At 56.7% G+C, this 20,327-nt stretch overlaps 2 protein-coding genes across 2 annotated transcripts; both read right to left on the minus strand.

Moving 5' to 3' along the window:
- Nucleotides 1-757: 757 nt before the first annotated feature.
- LOC121670163 lies at nucleotides 758-5,086 on the minus strand. Its single transcript, XM_042040000.1, has 2 exons — nucleotides 1,234-5,086; nucleotides 758-996 (listed from the first exon to the last, which is right to left on the minus strand). The coding sequence occupies exon 1, from the start codon at nucleotides 3,823-3,825 to the stop codon at nucleotides 2,797-2,799; it is 1,029 nt and encodes a 342-aa protein (XP_041895934.1). The 5' UTR covers nucleotides 3,826-5,086; the 3' UTR covers nucleotides 758-996; nucleotides 1,234-2,796.
- A 6,148-nt stretch (nucleotides 5,087-11,234) lies between these two features.
- AMER1 (APC membrane recruitment protein 1) lies at nucleotides 11,235-20,192 on the minus strand. The gene has a single exon (XM_042039873.1). It carries the CDS (start codon nucleotides 18,623-18,625, stop codon nucleotides 15,419-15,421), a length of 3,207 nt encoding a protein of 1,068 aa, XP_041895807.1. The 5' UTR covers nucleotides 18,626-20,192; the 3' UTR covers nucleotides 11,235-15,418.
- Between the last annotated feature and the right edge of the window lie 135 nt (nucleotides 20,193-20,327).

A 20,327-nucleotide genomic window follows, 5' to 3' on the forward strand; every position in this document is an offset into this window, starting at 1 on the left:
CTCTCACACCATAGAATCCAACCATTCTCCCAGGCCACCACCAACCCCTGTCCCCAAGTGCCACATCCACGCATTTTTTGAACATTGAGAGCTTAAAATGACAAGGCAGAGCTTTCCCACCCTGACCACACATCCCCCTCTCCATAAATCCCTGCAAACCCAGGCATGCTCTCCATCCTGCTCTCCGTCCATATTCCTACATGGATAAATATGAGATCACACAAATAAAAGAATTGCTTTTAAGAAACAGCCTCTACAACATTAAAAATATTACAGGGAAATGAAATAATTATTTAGACAAGGCTTAGTGGATTTAATTGCTGCTTTTCCATCGCGTGTAATTGGTGTTTTAAGTTATGTTAACAGTGTTTCCCATGGCGAGGCAGGTGTGTGCCGCAGAACCAGGCTGTTATTAATGGGATAACCACAATTAAGTGTAATTGGGAGCATCATATCAATCACTCCGTGGAGGAGCACAAGCGCAGAGCTTTCCGCCTGTTTTTCCAATGGTTTCAATGATGCACCAAAGCCAAAAAACCACTTGAAATGCACCAGAGGCAGCAAGAAGCTCCTTCATGCCCTGTGCCATTGGCCCATTCATGGGGAGTTAATGTGAGGGCCAAAATTCCATCCCAGTTCCCCCCAGGAACCAACATCTGACGGAAGAGCGTCGTGGCAGGGCAGCATTTGAGGCTGAGGGATCTCCCAAGGAAAGCTCAGCCCTGCTGGTGCCACACAGGGGTCACATCCAGCCCCCTCCCCATCCCATAAACACCACGGGACTCACCCACAGAGCTGCCGTCCTGGGGATCAGACACCTGGGACTGGGGAAATGGGGGCTCTGCTCCAAATTGCAGTTAATATTCCCACTTGGAACATTAAGCTGTGTCATCTCCTGTTTTCTTCCTCGTGGGAAGCAGCTAAAAGCTCTGTTTTCCAGGAAAGGTGAAAATCTGAGGGGGTCACGCAGCTGTGTAAGCTGGGCTTGAAGAAAACCTTGGGATGCATTAAATAAAATAGGAAAAGAAAAATCACAATAAGCACAAAATCCAGGGGCAGCAACACTGACATGCCCAAAGGGATGAAGGTAACACCTCACACCCCCCAGCCCTTTTTCCCCCCTAAACCCCAGCTTTGATGATGTAGCAGCCCTGAGATTTCAAACACAACCCACCAGACAGGGCCATGGGGTGGCCTCCCCTGTCACCATCCAGCCCCTTCCTCCCTCCTCACCTCTCCCCCAGCAGATGCTTTGCTTCCAGTGCCATCCAAGGACACAACCACCCCCAGGGCCATCAAATGCGACTCCTCCAATATCTCTGAAGTGTGAAAAACACAAAACAAAAGTGATAAGGAATTAGCAGCCTCTTGGAAACCCAAACAACGCTTCTGCAGTGATGGAGGAGTCAGAAAATGTGATTAAAGATGATTAAGGCATCCCCACTGCTCCCTGCTGGGGTGCCTGTGGGGAGCTCAGCCCCACAGAACTGCAGCTGCCTTGCCGAGGAGACTTCAGGCTTCTACAGGGGTTCAGATTTACAGCTGGGTGGGTTGCAAAACGCCCTGGTTGAGGAGAAGTGGGTCTTGATAAGCCTCTCCTGGTAGGCACGCAGGGGAGGGACTGCCATGGGGTCACCCCACCCCATAACCTGGAGTCCTTGCCGCTCTCAACCCGCTGGCGGTCTCACACCTCTCCATCCGTGATGTGTGCACTGAAATCCATGAAAACACGAGGTCATGGACCCACACATCCTCATTTTGAATTCAGACCCCATGAGCAGGTTCTACAGGCTCCTTCCCCTGCCCCGAAGGGCTCGGCACTTCCATACTCCCGATTTATTCCTTCGCTTTTACCCGTATTAGGTCCCAGCAGTTTCTTGTCTTCTTTCATTTTCTGTTACATTTAGCTCAAATAGTTCCAGCTGAGACAGGACACCTGGTCCCAGCAGCCTCCCACCACAGCCGGGCATCAAATCAGAGAGCTCCCAGGTGGGCACGCGCTGCAGATTTGCCTGGATAGCAGCTGGTGCCATGCCCTGATCCAGGCAGGGAATCCCAGGAACTCCCCTCGAGCATGGCACAGGGGGCTGCTCGGGGAGAGAAACACCCCCCACCCCACCTTGGGAGTCCAACCCAGATGCAGCCCCCTAAAAACAGGCAGTTTCTCACTTTGTTGTTTTTCTGGTGCTCCCTCTGGCTCTCAGGATGGACAAATACCTATGACTGGTATTTGAGGCTTAAATTCAGCTGATGGTGATGTGGGGACTCAGAGGAGGCAGGCACTGGGTGGCTTAGCCCAAAAACCCGCTTTCAGAGCCTACAATTAATTCATTAAGTGGCCCATGGACGGGTGTGGTGGCCCTGAGGAGCTTGGGGACAGCTGCCCTTTAGCCACCGCGGGTGTGATGCCGGGTGCAGGACAGCGGGCCGGACACATCCCAGTGCCCAGCAGCAGATTTACACCGCGTTTTAAATAAAGCTCACCCCTTCGGCTCCAGCCCCACAGGAGGGGGTGCAGGGGGAGGTGCCCCCAGTCCGGGCAGGGGATGGGTGCCCTGACCCCGGCATTGGCACCCATCACCCAGGGCCTGGTTTCCCAAAGATAAGGTAAGATAAGGCAGGCCCACCCACAGCAAGAGACAGAGTTTGGTTTTTCCTCCGTTTAACGTTTTGATGGCTGGAGGGAGGATGGGGCAGAGAAAAGCTCTGCTCATCGCCAAACCACGCTCATTAACGCCCGATTGGTGCTGTCATGAGGGCTCGTTGTGCTCCTTGTCCCCTGCACCCTCCCCGTGTTTATTCAGGGGTGACTCCTTGCCCTGGGCCTCGCTTATTCCTTCTCTGCAAGGTTAATTTTTCAGGGAGGGGAACGAGCCCGGGAGTGCGTTCCTGGAGCAACACAGGAGCTGCCTCAGCATCACCCACCAGAGCCGCCAGAGCCCAGCGGGGGCAAACCTCAGCAGGAACAAATCCAGGGTGGGAAACCCGGAGGATGAACTCCCCGAGGTGAGAGCTGAGCGTGGGGCACATCCCTGGAGCTGCTCGGCTTCCAGGAAACTCTTCCTGCTGCAGTTCCTGGCTGGTTTTCCATAACTCAGCAGAGAGTTTGCAGGATGTTTCTTGGTGTCCCCGTTTCTCTGGCCTCGCTTTGCAGGACTGACGTGCTGCTCCATCTGTGGAGGTTTCTACACGTGGAGCATCCACTGCAGGGATTTCCTTCCATCCCAGAGCATTCCTGGACTCCAGCTCCATCCTTTGGCTCTGCTCCACCCAGGAACGCGTTGAGGAGGATCTTGTCTTGACAATAAACAAACAGCAAACAACACCAAGAGTTCGCACATCCCCCAAACCCGCCCCACGCCGAGGAGAGACGGAGCCCGTGCTCTGCCCCGCGCCAGCCTTTGGGATTTGCGGGAGAAGCTGGGGAAACCTCGAGGTGTGCTTGGGGTCAGAGCCCCGAGCCGTCGGGAGAGCATCCAGCCGGGACAGCGTCCATCCCCCGGGACAATATCCACCTGGAGAAGGGCAGGAATAAGGCAGAGAGGTGGAAAGGGGGCTGCGGGGGTTCAGCCCGTCCCGGTGGCCGCAGGAAGGGACTTGCCGGCGAGGGAAGCGCGGCGGGGCTGAGTCACGGAGCATCGCCCCGGCCCCGCACAGCTCGGGCTGCTTCTCCAGGCTCCACATCCCGCACGGGACTGGCCCCAAATCCACAAGGAAAGGTGCCTTTTTCCCCCTTCGCCCCAGGGAACAGCCCCCTCCCTCTTTCTGAGCAGCTCCAACACACCTTAAGCATTCCTTTCCCTCTTGTATCCCCAGAATCCCCATTCTTTAACACTTTTTCCCAAAGTGGGTTCTCCCAGAAGCACCACCCAGCCCCTGAGCCCAGCCACAGCCCGGGCTGGACGAGAATGACAGGGAGCAGCAGGCCAGCCCCGAGCAGCAAGTGGGAAAACAAGGAAACATTTCCATGTATTAACTTCACTTCCTCCGTTTCCTCCGGCCTGGCAGCCTCACAGGGGGTTATTAATAGCACAGGGTGGATGAGAGCCAGGGCTGGGGCTCCAGGATCCCAGTGCTTGCCCCGACACCCCTCTGTGCCCGGGAGGGGATGATCCTGGTGGGATCCACTCACTAAACTCACAGCAAATCACTCCTCTGTGAGATCCACTCACCAATCCACATCTCCTGCAGCTGCCCTGCAAACATCTCTCAGGAAAACAGCATTGAGGGAAGATCAGGGAAACACCCAAATTCTCCCCGTTTCCCCACCCTGGGATTCTGGGAACTGCGCTTTTAACATCGAACTGCTGCAATCTCATTAATTTCTGTTCGGGGAGGAGGAAGCTGTGCTCTCCCGCATTTGCAAAGCAAATGGTGCTGGGAGCCAGGAGGGCAGAGCGAGCAGAGAGGGGGCAGCCAGAGTCACCCCTCAGCGACACGATGGGACCCAAAGCCCCATTTCACCGCCTCGTGTCCATCCTTTGCCGTCCTCCCCATGGGGACACGTTTCTCCAGGGCCACCCTCCGGCCACAGCTCATCCCGAAGCCTCCAGGCAGGGGATGGCATTTGTGGGACCACCCCCCTGAGCCGGGCTGGGGATTCGAGCTGGAGAGCCCGAGCAGGAGCCCCCAGGGCTCTCCCCAGCCCCGCTCCCCCGTGCCGGGGGTGCCAAACCATCAACCCAGTTCGGCAGCTCTGCCCGGGCCAGTCGCAGCGTGCTCGCTGCACATGGGCACGGTCTCCAAAGGCAGGAGCCGGGAGCAGCCCCGGGCAGATTTCTGCAGCCTGACTCACGCTCTGCCCCTCTGGAGCGGCTCCGGGATCCGGGCAGAGCCACCTGCGGCCACCGGGACACCCTGGGACAGCTCCGGCCCGGCCACGGGCACACCGGGGGCTCTGGACAAGCTCCAGGCCCAGCTCCAGGGAAGCTGCAGAGAGGTGGAATGCTGGCAAAGAGCTCTTTTATCTCCGGATCCCGCAGGAATATCCGCCGAGAATCCGTCTCCTCCATGGGTTCTGCAGTGGTGCTGCTCCAGCAGGGAAAAGAGGGGAGAACGGAGGGTCCCAGCACCCTGCAAAATATTGCAGCTGGTTTTAAGCCTGAAAGAAATAACTGTATTTATCCAGCCTGCTCTGAAACCGTGGCGTTTCACTTACTGCTGCCCTGGAGATGCTGCTGGAGGTAAAACCCACACTGGAGAAACCCCCTAATTCCAAATGAAAGCCTTCAGAGCAATGGGGAGTCTCCCACCCACCTTGGAAAGCGTCCTCAGGTGCCAAATACCCTCTGCAAATCCTGTACCTCGTGTTTGGGGAGGTTCCTGCCCCGCAGCTCCCAGCCCTGGCTCTCCCCTGAGCAAATTTTCAAACACCACAGCAGCAGCACGACCACTCCCAGCCAGACCTTGGAAGGGTTTCCTGGAGTCCTGGCAGCTCCTCCTGGAATGGGAAAATGGAGCCACAATCCCCAGGAAAGCCTGGTGGAGGCAGGGAGCTGCTGAGCTGCTCCAGCACCGTCTGGGTTGGCTGGAGGTGATGGATGGAGCTCCTTCACCCAGCAGGATGGTTCTGCCATCCCATCCCTCCAGCTCCCTCAAACCCCAGCCAGGGAGCAGATCCAGCACCCCCAGTGCGGAGCTGCGGTGACTGACACAGCCTGTGGCACAAATAACAGCCCTGGAAACATTGGCTGCACAATTCCCCACTGTGGTGTCATTTCTTGCAGTAAATGGTGAGGAATGCTGCCTCCCTCCTATCCCAGAACCTGGTGGCTCTGGAAAGCTGCAGTGTGACCAGGAATGATATCAGCTCACCCCGAATGAGCATTAATTCCAGAGCAAAAAACCAGGGGTTTCTTTGTCAGGCTGTGCTCATTTACCTGGCTCTGCTTCCCAGCCTCCCGCTCATCCACCAAATCCCTATTATTTGCTTTTTAAACCAATTTAAACAATCCTTCCACACACCTGGTTGCAGCAGCAAGTGGGTCACGCTCCTTCCTGGAGGAATTCGAGGGATCCCTGTGGTTTTGGCAGGGTCAGCTCAGCCCCATGTGAGGAGCAGCTCCATCAGCACCTGCACCAAAATCAGACCCTGGTTCCAACTGGAAAAAATTCCTGGAAAGTTCCTCGTGGGGAAAAAGCAACAGCTTCACCCAAGTCCCTCTGGGATGGGCAGCCAAGGGAGCGAGGCTGAGGCCACAGCACAGACACTGAGGTCACTTGATCCCAGGTTTGCAGCCAGTTCCCAGAAATTCCTGGTCACAGCCAGTTTTCCTCTGTTATGTGGCCACTGCAGCTCTCCTGCTCCACAGAACTCCACATCCCCCTAGATCCCGATCCCAGAACTCCCTGCCACGGGAGTTCTGCCCTCTCTCATTGGATTTTGGGGGACAAAACACCAGTTCTTCCCGCCACCGAGCCCTCAGCATGGGCACACAGGTGGGATTGGGCCCGGTGGGATCCATCCCGGTGGGATTTGCCCTGGCAGGGAGGCAGGCACGGCTCCCAGAGGCTCCCGGCACGGCTCCAGGAGGAGCAGGGGGTTCCAAAGCCCCTCTGTGCTGGGCGTGGTATTCCCAAGGAAAAGAAAACAAAACCAGAGTGGAGCAAAGCACATGAAAAGGGACTGAGGGAGAAATCCCGCAGGGAGCAGCGGGAAGCAGGGAAAGGGCAGTGAGGAATCGCTGTCCACCTTTGGGAGGTGCCAGGTGATGCCCGGGAACGCTTCCCGTGCTTTCCCAAAGCGGGGAAGAGGAGGGAGCCTTCCTCAGCCGGCTCCTGGCACAGACAGAGCCGGGCTCGGGTGGCTTTGGGAGGGGTTGGGTTATTTGTGTGCTGCGGGTCCCGGGCACCCTGTCCCTGTGACATCCCTGCTCCAGCCTGGCCTGACCCCAGGACACCCCTCAGGGGCCTTTGGGGACAGCTGAGGGCAGCGGTGGGGACACCAAGGGACATTTGAGGGCAGCAGTGGGGACAGCCACAGCTCTGGCCAAGGCTGGGGACTGGCCCCACGGTACCTGAGCGGGACAAGGGGCAATGCTCGGACATCAAATCCTCGTTCGGATTCTCCAGCCCCTCAGTGTCCCCTCCCATTCGTGCCGAGCCCGCCCAGCCTCAGGCGCTCCCTGTCCCAGCCCGCCCTCCTTTGGAAAACAGGATTTTCTCTTTTATTGGCAGCACGGAAAGGGAGGAAACACACGAAAAGCTGGTGCCTGGCAGACGGCAGCTCCTGCCCTGCTTCCGCTCCGGGACATCCCAGGGCAGCCAGGGAATCCAAGCGTTCCTGGGTGAAAGTTGGGTTGTTTCCACATGTGGGAATGATGGGATATCGGGAAGGAATTCCTGGCTGTGAGGGTGGGCAGGCCCTGGCACAGGGTGCCCAGAGCAGCTGGGGCTGCCCCTGGATCCCTGGCAGTGCCCAAGGCCAGGCTGGACATTGGGGCTTGGAGCAACCTGGGACAGTGGGAGGTGGCCCTGCCCAAGGATGGGCTTTAAGGAGTTCTGATCCAAGCCCTCCTGGGATTCCAGGAGCTGCAATAACGGAGCTCTCCCTTAGAGGTCAGCCCAGCACCAAAATTGGCCCGGAATTCCCCCGAGAAGGATGCAGTCCCTGCAAAGAGCTGGGACTTGGTTACCGAGGCCCTTCAGGGTGGGCAGGGGACGGTCCCCAACGCCTGCAGTCCCCTTGGTGTTGCCAAAGGTTTTTCCCAAAAGCTGAGCGCTCCCGGATGCTCTCCTGCTCCTTCCCGTGCATGGGCTGCTCTGAGCTCCGTGTCTGCCCCTGCTCAGGGGATCCCCCTGCCTGGGGAAAGCCTGGCCACCTCCAGATTTTGGGGAGCAGGGTGACCTGGTCCTGCTGCTGCTGCTGCTGTGGAATTTTCCATGCCCAGAACAGCCAGGACAACCCCTTGGAGCTTTTCCTTACAGCTCAATTCCTCCTTCCCTCCTTCCTTCTCAGAGACAAATATGACTCAACAAAGAGACCCAAAAAACAAACGAAAAACCCCCCAAAACCCCCTTCACTGACAGCTCCTGCATCAGAAAGAAAATTGCTCCTCTTTCTTTGGTGTTTGTCTTTTTCTTCCCCAAATCCCTCCAGCACTAAACAGATTTCAGCATTGTTCTAAAAATAGAGGGATTAGAAATAATCCTCCAGCATGGAGCAACTGCTGGGAAGTGGCACCCGGGGCTGGGGGCTGCCCTGGGGGGTTGGACCTCGGGGCTGAGCTGTGGGGGGACCCAGGAACCACCAGGAAGGGTGGCTGTGGGGATGTGGGGGCACTGCTGTGTGCCCAGGATGGGTATCCCAGCACTGGAATCCTAGGATGGGTATCCCAGGGCTGTCTCTGCGCTGAGCCGGTGGGAGCCACTGGCTGGGAACTGACCCCATAAAATCAGGTTGGGATGGGATGGGATGGGATGGGATGGAACAAGCTCCACTTGATCCATGGAAATAGGGAAGGAACTAAACCTGTCTAACTAAACCTAAGCTAAGCTGTCACAGGGATGACAGCAAACCACTGGAAGGACTTCAGGTGACAGGAGTTGGGTGCTGCCATCGAGCTGCAGGTAACAAAAAGGCCACCAGGCCCAGCCAGACCGGTTTCCCTGCAGCCTCTGGGCACAGGAGCCTGAGGAGCCTGGCAGTGCCACAAACGCCTCCGTGTTCCCTCACAAAGTTGTTGTGTCGGCGCCTTTCAAATCACTATGGAGAAAAAAGGGGGAAAAACAAGAAACACTTCAAAGTGTGGGAGACATCCCTGTGATGACAACTGACTTCCAGCGAGCTTTCTTCAGCAGGAACTTGCTTGCAGCAAACGAGTCAATCGGTGTTTACAAGGAGGCAATTAGAGCTGAGGGTTTGAAGTGTTCCCGGTGAGATGGGCCATCCCAAGCACTGTCCTCACCATCAGCGCTCCACTGCCAGGTTTTTCCTGCCCTGTGTGCAGCGGGAAGGTGGTGGGAGAAGGAGAAAACAACCCAGCGAGGAGGTGAAATCCATCTCCTGCATCCCTGTGCCAGTCGGGGCTTCCAGCACCCGCTGCTCACCCACATCCGTCCCTGCCAGGGCTGCCCCTCGCTGGGGGTGAAGCCAAGGGGATATTTCCCGGGCACCACAGGGCATGAAACACCCCCAGGCACGAGCCAGGAATCCCCTGGATAACCCCATCCCTGCCAGGGAATCCCAGCTTTGCCATCATCCTCGGGAGAAAGTGCCCTCGCAGCTTTTGCAGGCTCAGACCTCACAGTGGGATCTGGAAGGCAACCCCAGGGCTTTTGGGAATGCTCTTTAAGCCAGGAAGCACTTGGGATGCAGGGAGAGTGCTTGGAATTACAGCCCAGCGATGGGATCACCACTCCAGAGGGGGAATTTGAAGCCTGAATTTTGAGCTCAGGACCCAGGCACCCCCAGGCACACAACACTCAGCCCTGCCCGGCCTTTTCCACGGGTTTTTGTCTCCTCTGGCTGAGTTTTCCAGCCTTGGCAGTGCTGCCCCAGCCCCACGTGCCATTTTCCCCAGCTGACTGCCTTCCAGACTCTTCCCATGTTTAAAATGAAGGAAAATCACCAGAGCTCATCCATCAGCAGCTGCCGGCTCCTGCCCTCTGCCCTTGCCCCGCCTGGGCTATTTTTTCCCTCCCTAAATCCAATCAGGGCTGCTCAGGAGCCTCATCCCGCAGGAGCCCTGGGCTGTGGCCTCTGCCCCGCGCTGGTCCCTCTCTGCTCGCTGGCAGAGGCGGCCCCAGCTGCTGCCTTTGTCCCTACGATGGGGAGGGCCCGGCAGAGGGTCCCGTGGGAGGGGTGCTGGGGACGGAGCAGGGATGGAGCTGCCCCAAGCCCCGGCTCAACCCTCCTCCCCCAGCTCCTGTTTGGGGTAAAAGCCACGAGAGCTGTGACAATCAGAGGTGCCACAGTCAAAGCTGCTCCTGGGGCAAAGGAACCTTGTTTAACCCCAAAGGAGAAGCCACAGCCTCACCCCTTTGCACCAGAGCCCTGGGAGCTGCTGGCGGCTTTTCCAGTGGGATGAGGGGGGTTATTCCCAGCTGGAATGCAGCAGGAAACAATATAATGAAATAAATATAAAAAATACCTAAAAGTATATATATATATTTAAATACTTAAAAGCATATCTAAAAATTATAAAATTATAGATATAAATATCTATTTATATAAAAATACGTGTTTATTAGATATAAATAAATATTTTAAAATATTAAAAAGCAACCTCTGCTGGAGGGGAGAGCTGGGTTGGGGCAGCTCTGCGGGGTCACAGGGGGAGGAGATTTGCACAGGGATGTCAGAAAAGCTCCTTAGGTGCCTGAAGAGTATCCAAAGGCTCAGGGAGGCTTTTCCAACTGGTGCTCTGCCACATCTGCTGGTCCAGGAGCAGAAGCTGTGGCCGTGATAGAGCCGGTTTGATTCTAAAATGAAACAGGGATGGATTCAGGCTGGGAACGGGAAAGTTCCCCACCGTGCAACACTGGGGAAGGCCCCGGCTGCAGAGGGAGCTCTGATGGAAACTCAGCATTCCCAGAGGAGCCTCCTGCCTGAGGAGGTTTGGGACCGAGGAAGAGCAGCGCGAGGAGGAGGAGGAGAGGCTCACAGCCGCCAGGGCAGAGCCTTGCCCTCCCCTCCAGCTCGACGGATGGCCGGGAATCTTCAATGGATGCAGCGGGAAAGGACGAAGCCTCCCCAGGGCACCCCCGGCTCACTCGGGGCTCATTAAGGGCGCAGCTCATCAGGATCTAAGATAATTACGGCTTCTCACAAATTCAATTTCTGCCCGGGGAAGGCAGGAGGGGAGGGCAGGACTCTTCTCCTGGGTCTGCCAGTGCATTTTGAAATCCTGGGAGGCACTTGAGGAACACATCCAGCAGGATCCCAAATCAAACCATCCCTCCCGGCCCTTCTCTGCCATCCCAAGGGATGTCCCAGCCAGGTGGGGTCCCCTCAGGCTCTGCTCCCTGGCACCCACCTCAGCCCTGGCACTGCTGGAGCCCAAAGAGGGAAAATCTGCCTGTGGAGCCTTCAAGGGTGGATTTTTCCAGAGCTCATTAATGGCAGGGGTTTGAGGAGCCTTACCCTGTTCCAAAGGATCTCTGTTGCTATCTCCCATGGAAAAATCCACTTCACTGGCAAACAACCAACAGATAGGAGAGGAAGGGAAAGAAAAACACTATAAATCAAGGGTAAAATAAGCAGGAAAGCACCAAACCACCAGTGAAACCCAAAGTTCTCTAAAAATCTGCAGTTTATTCATTAGAATTCAGTGAAAGGAACATTCATTTTAAAACACAATCAATACATTAAAAACTTGAAAGGACTAGTAGCAATGAGACCAGGAAGGAAACAAAAAAACCCCAAATTCAGACAGGTTGGTCACCTGGGAGGAGCCGCCAGCCTGGCAGCGGGATGGGGCAGCCAAGGACAAGGGCTAATTCCTTATTTCCTTACAACTGAGAGGCTTTTTGGGATTTTCATTTCTCATTTCACCCAAATGGAGCTTGAGGGTGACTCAGTGTGGGTGAGAAGAGCAGGAGGCCCCAGGTGGAGAGGAGGCAGCCCAAAATTCCAGGGCAGAGGGAATGTGGAAGGTGGGTCTGAGTGCCCCAGGAATGTTTGATGAGAAACCTTCCCGTCCATCGTGTGCTGGGAATGGGGCAAACCCTATCAAGAAAAACTTTTAAAAGCACCATTAGGTGACAAATCATTAATGAGAAAACATAAAAATCTATGCAGAGCCAAATCAGTGGCAATTGCCACCTCTGCTGGGGGAAAAAATCTGGTTTTGGCTGGATTTTAGCATTCCAGCAGCTCTCCTCTCCTCTGATCCCAAAGTTCAAGGCAGTATCATTCCAGGGAGAAGCTTCAGTGATGCAAGAGCACAGGGCTGGAGCTCCCTGGAGGAGGGAGGAGGAGAAACTGGGCAGCCCTGCTCATCCCAGGATTATTTAAGGAGCAATCCTCAGGCACCAGGGCGAAATCCCAGCTCCCAGCCCAGCCAGGGAGTACCAAGGGGAGAGGAAACCTGTCCAAGAGCAATTCCAAGCACCAACCAACAGCATCTCCTGCACAGGGATTTAAGAAAAGCCCCAATTTTGGATAAAATAACATCAGCAGACAGCAGGGAAAGCCTCAGCTGAAACCTGTGGGCTTTTTACAACACTTGGAGGGAGAAATCACCAAAATCCACAAATTCAGATTAAAAACAACACTGAAAAGCAAAGAAGGGACAGCTGAGTGTGACAGAGGAGGGTTAAGGATGTCTCAGGTGTGTGCAAAGTGTGTTGGTGAGGGGCTGGGAAGAGGCCCCAGCACATTCCCAGGGGAGCAGAGTGGGATCCGGGCATGGCAGCAGCAGGAATGGCCTTTTCTCCATCGGAAAAGCAAACCACACCACTTGGAAAGACAAGACACACGAGTAAAAGAACAGTCTGTAAAATTTCCCCATGATTATAAAATGCAAAACTATACAAAAATAGAGAAAATCGACCGTTTTCTTATGCGTATAAAAACAAACAAAGCAAAGAAAACCCCAAAGTCCCCAGAATGCAACACAGAACCTCTTGGCAGGCTGACCCCAACGGCAGTGGTTTCATGACAGCTTCACAGCCCCATTCCTCACTTCAGGCAAGGCCTTCCCTGCAAGGGACAGGGCAATTCCTCGAGTTTTCCCTCCGTACCTTGGCGGGACAATCTGCTGTTCCTGACTTCTCAGACTGGTTTCTGGTAGGGAAGCCCTTTTGCAGAAGAAGCCTCAGTGACCACCCCCAAACGTGAGCTCCTCGGGTAAGGCAGTGTTGGACTGATCCAGCTCCAGACCAGGTTTGTTCCTAGGGATCCCGAGTGGGGTTTTTTGGGAGGAGTGGCTCATCAGGCAGGGAATCCAATCCCTACCCAGCGATCATTTACAGGCGGAGTTACTGTGCTGGAAATTCTGATTTCTTTGGGTTAATGGGGCAGAATCTGCCAAAGATCCAGCGAATTAGTGACTAAACTGCGTTAGGAAAACTCATCTGAATTCCAGAGATATTTGCCTCATTGAATTCCCATGGAATGAAGAGGAGAAACCTTTGGTATAGAGTCAGATAATCAAGCCTTGGCTGTATTGGTCCCACTGAACCTCCCCATCTCGTACCTACACCCAAACCCAGTGTTCCTACGGACACCTTGGAACATTCATTCAGCACCAAGACATTCCCAGCCCTCAGCAGGACTTTGGCTGAACAAAGCTACAGAGCCTGGAACCCAAAGATGCCTTTGGTGAGACGCTGAAAGGAAATAAAGCAGGGATCAAACCCAGCCAGGGGTGTGAGGGGGGTGACAAGGGCCCTGTGGTGTCCCCAGCAGGTTCTGCCCGTGGTTTGTGTGCTGGGAGCAGGGTGAGATGGGCACAGACCCGACCCTGTCCTTGCTCCAGGGAGGGATATCCAATATTCATTAGCAGCTGTGCTAATGAGGGGAGGCAACCTCCCAGCAAGGGCACCTTCCCCTGGCTCACCCTGATCTCCTCTCCAGGTGTGGCCGTGGCACCAAGAGCCAGGTTTGTCCCAGGAAACCCTCTCCGGTGCCCCAGAGGGATGAGGGAGAAGAACCATGGCACAGCACGTTCCTGTGGAACTCCCCACAGCAGGGCTGGCAGGAAAATAGGGAAAAATTCAGGTTTGAGCCCATGGATGCACAGATGGATCTGCTCAGCCTCAGCAGGAAAATCACATCACACACAGAGGCTGAACCAAACCCGGCTCTGCCTTTCCCTGCTCCTTCCCAGATACCCAAGGGCAGGGCAGAAGGAATCTCTTCTCAAAAGGAATATCAAGACCTCATTTTGCTTGGGGGAGGGAAAATCCCCATCAAACCCAAAGCAGCTCCTTGTGCCTGGAAATCCAGGGATAGCAGGGAGCAGCTGATGGAGCCACATCCATACGGAGCAGGAAAGCAGCAGGAGGTGACCCAGCAGGGCAGGACCCAGCAGGAAAATCGAGTCTGACCCAGGCAGAGCCATCCCTCACTCCACAAATGTGGTAAAACTCCGCTATTTCCACTTTGGGATGATTTTTCTGAATGCTACAAACTCTGCTGCAAAGTAAAATAGAAAAAGGGCAATGGGGGGGGGAACAAAAATCACTGGTAATGGAATTCAATCAGAACACAGAGCTTGGGCAGGACACAAAGCAGCTTTGTGTCATGGATTGGAGGTTTGGGATCACAGAGGACAGGGGGGATCAGCAGCCTGGAACAGATGGCACAGGAGCTTGTAGGGTCCCCTCAGCCTGTGTCCCTCCTCCACATTCCTTCCAAGATGCAAAAAATCCCAAACCTCCAGCAACTCCCAGTTTTTTTGTTCCCTCCAGTCAGGAGGAGGAAGCTGTGAAGCCCAAGGTAGCTGCGGTCCATCCCGAATTCCAACGAACACAAAACTTTGCTCCTGTGGGTTTATGCAAAGAAAACAACCATAAAATAAAAAAATTAAATTAAAAAGCCACAAAGCTTCCTTTTGAGAAAGTAACAGCATCTGCCACTTCACAGCTACAGGCACGATGCAAATTTAGCTTATTTCAAAGGCCTCATCCCTGCCCCCACGGCCCTGGAGAGGCCAGGAGCCCAGGACAAAGCACGGGAAAGGTTTCCACCAGGAATTCTGCACTGTGAAGACCACAACAAAGAAGGGACCAACACTTTGTTCTTCAAAGGGATACCATGGACAGCACATCTCTCTGAGCAAACTCAAACTAGACCTGGAGAACGTTATCAGCACGCACACAAAAGCTCCTGCTTTCCTTTGGGGCAAGGAAAAAACCAAATAAATAAAAACGTTGCTGCAAAGTTCCCCTTTCCAGCTGCCTCGCCCCATCCTTGCTCTGGAACAAGCGGCACCCTTCCTCCCAGCTCCCCAGACTGAGCCTGAGGTGGAAGACATTCAAAGTGAGTCTGAACCAAAACATTTCACCAAAAAGAGGAAAACAGCCCCATTTCCCTCAAAAGTCTGCCCAAGGCTTGTTCCCTCAGCCCCAATCCTGCGCAAACCCCAACCTGCCACACCAGCGACGGGTCCATCCCCAGCTTCTGCTGGGGGCTGCTGCTGCACTTGGCACTGGAAAGGGCTGGAGAACCAGAAAGTGCCTCAGTGGTGATGGAGGAATCCTGGAGGCAGCTCCAAACCCCGCCAGAGCATCCGCAGAGGTGAGGCCATGGATGGCCGCAGGAGAGGAGCATCAGCCCAGCTCAAATAAAGTCCCCCCAAAACTGCTCCCGGTTTCCTCCCTCCCTGCCCTTTACCCCCACTTCAGCCCTGCCCAGAGCAGCCTCAGCATGGTGACACGGTGACATTCCTGCAGCCCCATGGCTTGGTGACACGGTGACACGGTGACATTCCTGGAGATACTCGGCCTTGGTGACGTGGTGACATTCCTGCAGCTACTCTGCATCGGTGACACTGAGCACAGCACTGTGGCAGCCGCCGTGCCCCGGGGTGGCCCTGCCCTTGAGGGGCTCGGGGCAGCGCTCCGGGCCCTCGGTGTCCCCGCTGCTCCCACTGGGATGCTGTGGCACGCCCTGGGCGATGCCCACGGGTTTGCCCTTGGTGCGGTGCTCCGGGGAGCAGGTGAAGGTGAAGCTCGGGGGCAGCTCGGCTTCTCCCAGGGGTAACAAGCGGGACAGCTTGGGGACGTCCCCGTGGTACCGGTAGGACCCGGCTGCCTCCCAGCCCCACCTGGTCTCCAGCTGCAGGGGGAGGTTGGAGGGCCGCAGCGGGTGCCTGCTCAGCTCTGCATCTTGGGGCCGCCTCTGCGGAGCCTCCCCGGTGCCACCCCGGGAGAGAGGCAGGAAAGGGGACACGGTGTCTGGCGGCTCCGATGGCTCCCAGATGCTCTCCACGGCGCCGGCCGGGACGAAGCCCCAGAGCTCCATCCCGCCAGGAGCCGTGTCGGTGCCGGGCTGGAGGTGCCGCAGGCCCGGCCAGCTTGAGCCGCCCTCGGGAGCCACCAGCTCGCCCTCCTCCTTGCTCCTGCTCCTCCTGGCTCCAGCAGAGTCCTTCCTGCTGGCCTCACGCCTGGCCCAGAGCCGGCAGGGCTGGGGGCCGCTCCGGGCGCCCTGCGGCTCGGCCAGCTCGAACTCCAGGCTCTCCGTGTCCAGCGAGCGGCTCCTCCGGTCCACGGAGAGCGGCGCGGGCATGGAGGGGCTCAGCCCGTGCAGGCGCAGGTGGCGGGGCAGGCTGGCCACCCCCCAGTTGCAGCTCTGGAAGGAGCCCGGGGAGAAGCCTGGGGACATTCTCTCGTCACATTCAGCCAAAGACTCTTTCTGTCCGTAGCTGTCGTCGAAGGCCTCGGCGATGTCCTCGCCCGCGGTCAGCTCCGGGTGCTGCTCGCACTCCCCTTCCCCGTCCTGCTCCACATCCACCACGTCAAAGGTGACCATGGTGGGGAGGGCAGGGAGGTTCTGGGTGAAGGACGAGCTGGAGGCCGAGCTCCCCAGGCTCTCGGAGAGGCTGGAGAAGAGGGTCCCGCTGCTGGCGAACTCCACCAGAGCCTGCGAGAAGCTCACGGCGTGCTCAGGCTCACTGCCCACCTGGGGCTCGCCGGGGCTGGGCTCTGCTCCACCACCGCGCTCCTGCTCCGGGAGCCTGAACCCAGGGAACATCCCTGCCTTGGCTGGGGCCACGCTGCCGTGGATGGAGTCCCCAAACATCCCACAGTCCAGGTCTGTGTTGAACCCCGGGTTGTTCTTTGTGAGCTGAGTAAGGCAACTTCCAGGGGCTTTTTGGCTGTTGTAACAGTTTTCCGGACACAGAGTCCCTGGAAAATCCCTCCACTCTGGATTTTCAGCCCTAGCCACTGCAACCCCACCGTTGACAGCCTGGGTTGGGGTGTGCGAGGCCACCTGCTCACTCCCAAGGCCACTCTGACTCTTGCCAATGGAGCCAGCTGCTCTATTTTTACATTCAATGCACTGCTTTTCCCGGGGACACTTCTCCTTGCTGGACACATCCAGGCGCTTCAGGACCGGCTCCCTCTGCAGCTCCCAGTACAGCAGCTCCTTCTGAATGGCTGCAAGCCCCTCTTCTTCGGCTTCCATCAGCCCTCTTTTCTGATCCATCATCTGCTGGATCAGGCTCTTCTCTGCAGGGAGGCAGAAGTCCATGAAGTAGCTGAAGATGCCCTGGCGTGGGACTTTGCCCTCGAACAGGGATTCCTCCCTGTGAGAGGGGCTCATCAGGGCGTCAAACTCATAAAGTGCATCTCCGCTGTAGCTGTCCCGGGGCAGTCGGTCCTTCTTGAGCTCCTCTCCAGCCTCATCCTCCGGCCCTGGCGTGGTGGAGTCGTAATACCCCTCGTCACTGTTCGGGGCAGACTCCTGCTGGTCACTCTGGGGCGTCAGGAGGTCAACGCCGTCCATGGCGTCCCCCATGTAGGGGTGGGCATCGGCCTCGTGCGAGGCGTGCGTCTCCAGGCTGCTGCTTGACACCTGGGCCCCGTAGCTCCTGTCCCCTGGCACGTCGCTGTCCCACACCTGGTGCAGGTACTCCTCAGCCTCCTCAGGGATGGCCATCTCCTCGCCACCACCCTGGTATGTGACCAGGCAGGAGCTGCGTTTGGTGGCGTCTCGGCTGCGCTCCACCGAGATGCTGCTCTCAGCGATGTCAGGCTCGGCGATGTCATCCCCGCACCCTGTCAGGGAGTCGAAGCTCTTCAGGGAGGTGACGTCGTCCAGGATGAGGCTCAGCAGGTCCCCGGAGTGCAGGCAGGGAGGCTCGTTGTCCATGAGGTCAGGGTGGAAGGCCAGCAGCAAACTCTCACGGTCAAACTCAGCGCAGGCAGCAGTCTCTGCCTCTGATTTTGTATCTGGAACGTCCCCATTCCCTGGCACGGCCATCGTGTCACCCTCAGAGCTGCCTCCATCGGCCACGGGGCAAGCGGGCTCAGTGGCCTCACCACAGCTGGGGTCACCCCCTGAGCCCCCCGGGCAGGCCGTGGCCTCAGGGACCGGCCCTGCTCCCCTGCCCTCTGCGGCCCCTTGGCTCTCCACTGCCATTCCAGGAGCATTCCCGGCCTCCTCCGTGTCCCCATTCCACTCGGGGAGCTCTGCCTTCTCACTCTCGGCAGCCTTGCTCTTCCGGTGGCGCCGGATGCTGTTAAAGAATCCTTTCAGCCCTTTTTTGGGTCTGGGGAAAGAGGATTTCTCCCCGTTGGGCTTTTTGTCGCAGCCCTCAATACTGCCGGGGGGAGAGCTGTCCTGCTGGCCCAAATCCCCCCTGGCACCAGAGTCCACAGCCAGCTGAGCGCTGCGGGAGCTGGGCAGTGGGCCGGGATGCCCATCCCTGCTGCCCTCCGAGGGGCTGTCCGGCTGTGTCCCACTGCCCTTGTCACAGGCAGCACTGCTCAGCCCGTCGTGGGTCTTGCACTTGCTGAGCCCCTTCTTGCCGCGGCCGCCGAAGAAGCTGGGCAGGGTGCAGATGCTGCGCTTGCCCCCGAACAGCTTGAAGGCCGTTTTCCTCAGCTTGCCGGGGGGCGGCTGCTGCGGCTCCGCTGTCAGCACCGAGCCGTTGGCGCTGTCGGGAGGGGCGTCCCCGCCCTCCTCCCGCCGCTGGTCCCCTCCGTCCCGCTCCTCCGGGCTGCCCGTTTCCATGGCAGCGGGGCGGGTTTGGATCTAGCTGGAAGCGGCGGCTTTGGGAGCGCGGCGCTCCGGGAGCAGGGGTGGACACATCACCGCCGACCTGAGGCACAGGGAGAGAGCAGAGGTGAGGACACGGCAGCGCAAGGGGCAGAGCTGAAGGCACCGGGGTCTCAGGGCTCCATCACCAGCTGCAGGAGCCTCCAAGATCTCTCTCCACTTCCAAAATCCAGGCACCAAAATGTCGCTTAAATTTACCAGTCTGCCAGAGCAGGAAAACCACTCATCTCCATTGGGTAGAACCTCTGGGGACAGGCAGGTCTGACCCCTGCGCCTCCACGCTCCAAACCCTTCAGCTTCCCAGACTTTTCGTCTCCAGGGTGATCAGGTTTGGCTACCTTTAAGTGAGAGCTAGCACCTCCCAAACCCCCTCCCAGCCCTAATGCCAGCCTCCAAAGAGCATCCTGAGGGAGGCCAAACCAGGACACAGCCCTCCCTACGCACGTGTCCAGGGAAAAACCACTTTGGTTACTACCCTGGCTTTTTTTTAATAGAAGATTTCACTTGTTTTTAAAATAATCTGTCCAGCGAGAGAGAATCGCATTAAAAACACCCACTGTGAACCCCCTGATCAGATTATCCCGGAAGCAGAGAGGTAGGTTTGAAATTTGACCCTGGATTGCTGTCAGGAACAGGAGAAATAAAACAATTACAATCATGTTTCTTTTGCAGAGGTGAGAGTAGAAAAATTAAATGCAATAAAATCCTAACGTGCTCCCAAGCTGTAACGCCCCAGGCTGAGCTCTGACTGACAGGAGGCCAGGAAACCTTCCCCAGGTGTTTAGCCAGAGATCCCAAATTAAAAATACATCCAAACGATTATCTCTGCTCCCGCAACCCCACAGCAAACCCGCAATTCCAGGTCTATTTTTATTCCTCAGTTCTGCGTTGCTTTGCCTCTATATTGATCTAGCAGTCACTGCCCACAGCGCAGTTGGAACTGGACGGGCTTTAAGGTCCCTCCCAACCCAACCCATTCCATGATTCTGGAATTCTGGGATTGCTGATAACCCCTCACGTTCACCTGTCCCGCTGGAGGCAGCAGCTGGGGCGTAGCCGGCTGGCACAGCCACCTCCCCACCGGCAAACTGGGCTTTTCCAGCTCTGCCAGAGCCCACCACGAGTCCCAGGTGTCTCCAAAGCCTCTGGAGAGACCTGGATAGAGGGGCCTGGGAGAAACCCCCACACCTGGATCTGTGCGGGGCTGCTGGAAAATTATGGGGTGAAGCCCCCAAACCTGCACCTGGACAGGGGCTGCTGGAAAACAGCCGGGGAAGGGCATGAGGCAGAGCCAGGATTTCAAAAATTCCTTTTGGGAATCATTTCTCTCCGGCTCCACGTCAGCACCGGCACTGCTGCGGAGGGGAGGCTGGAGAAGAATAAAAATGAAATAAATAAAAATGAAATGAAGAGAAATAAAGAGCACCGAGGGCAAAGAGCCACGACCAATAAAACACGGAAAATAAGGTTTAAAAGCAACAAAACGCAGCACCGTAACAATGAAATGCAGCGTTTCACCCGCAGGGGTGACCCTCAGGGACCCCCGGCCCGCCCATCCCCGCACGGGGACGCTCCCCCAGCCCGGCCCTCCCCGCTCCCCCCGCCGCGCTCCCAAACTTTCGGGAGGATCCGGGAAAACGCGAGGGGCGGGGGGGGG

The sequence above is a fragment of the Corvus kubaryi genome, unplaced genomic scaffold (assembly GCF_017639235.1).
Source record: "Corvus kubaryi isolate FWS band 111438036 unplaced genomic scaffold, C.kubaryi_AGA036_p1.0 37395, whole genome shotgun sequence".
Classification (NCBI taxonomy): Eukaryota; Metazoa; Chordata; class Aves; order Passeriformes; family Corvidae; genus Corvus; species Corvus kubaryi.

Excerpts from the sequence above, each read along its gene's own strand:
- LOC121670163 (XM_042040000.1), bottom strand. The coding sequence starts at position 3,825 with ATGGGGATTCTGGGGATACAAGAGGGAAAGGAATGCTTAAGGTGTGTT.
- AMER1 (XM_042039873.1), bottom strand. The coding sequence starts at position 18,625 with ATGGAAACGGGCAGCCCGGAGGAGCGGGACGGAGGGGACCAGCGGCGG.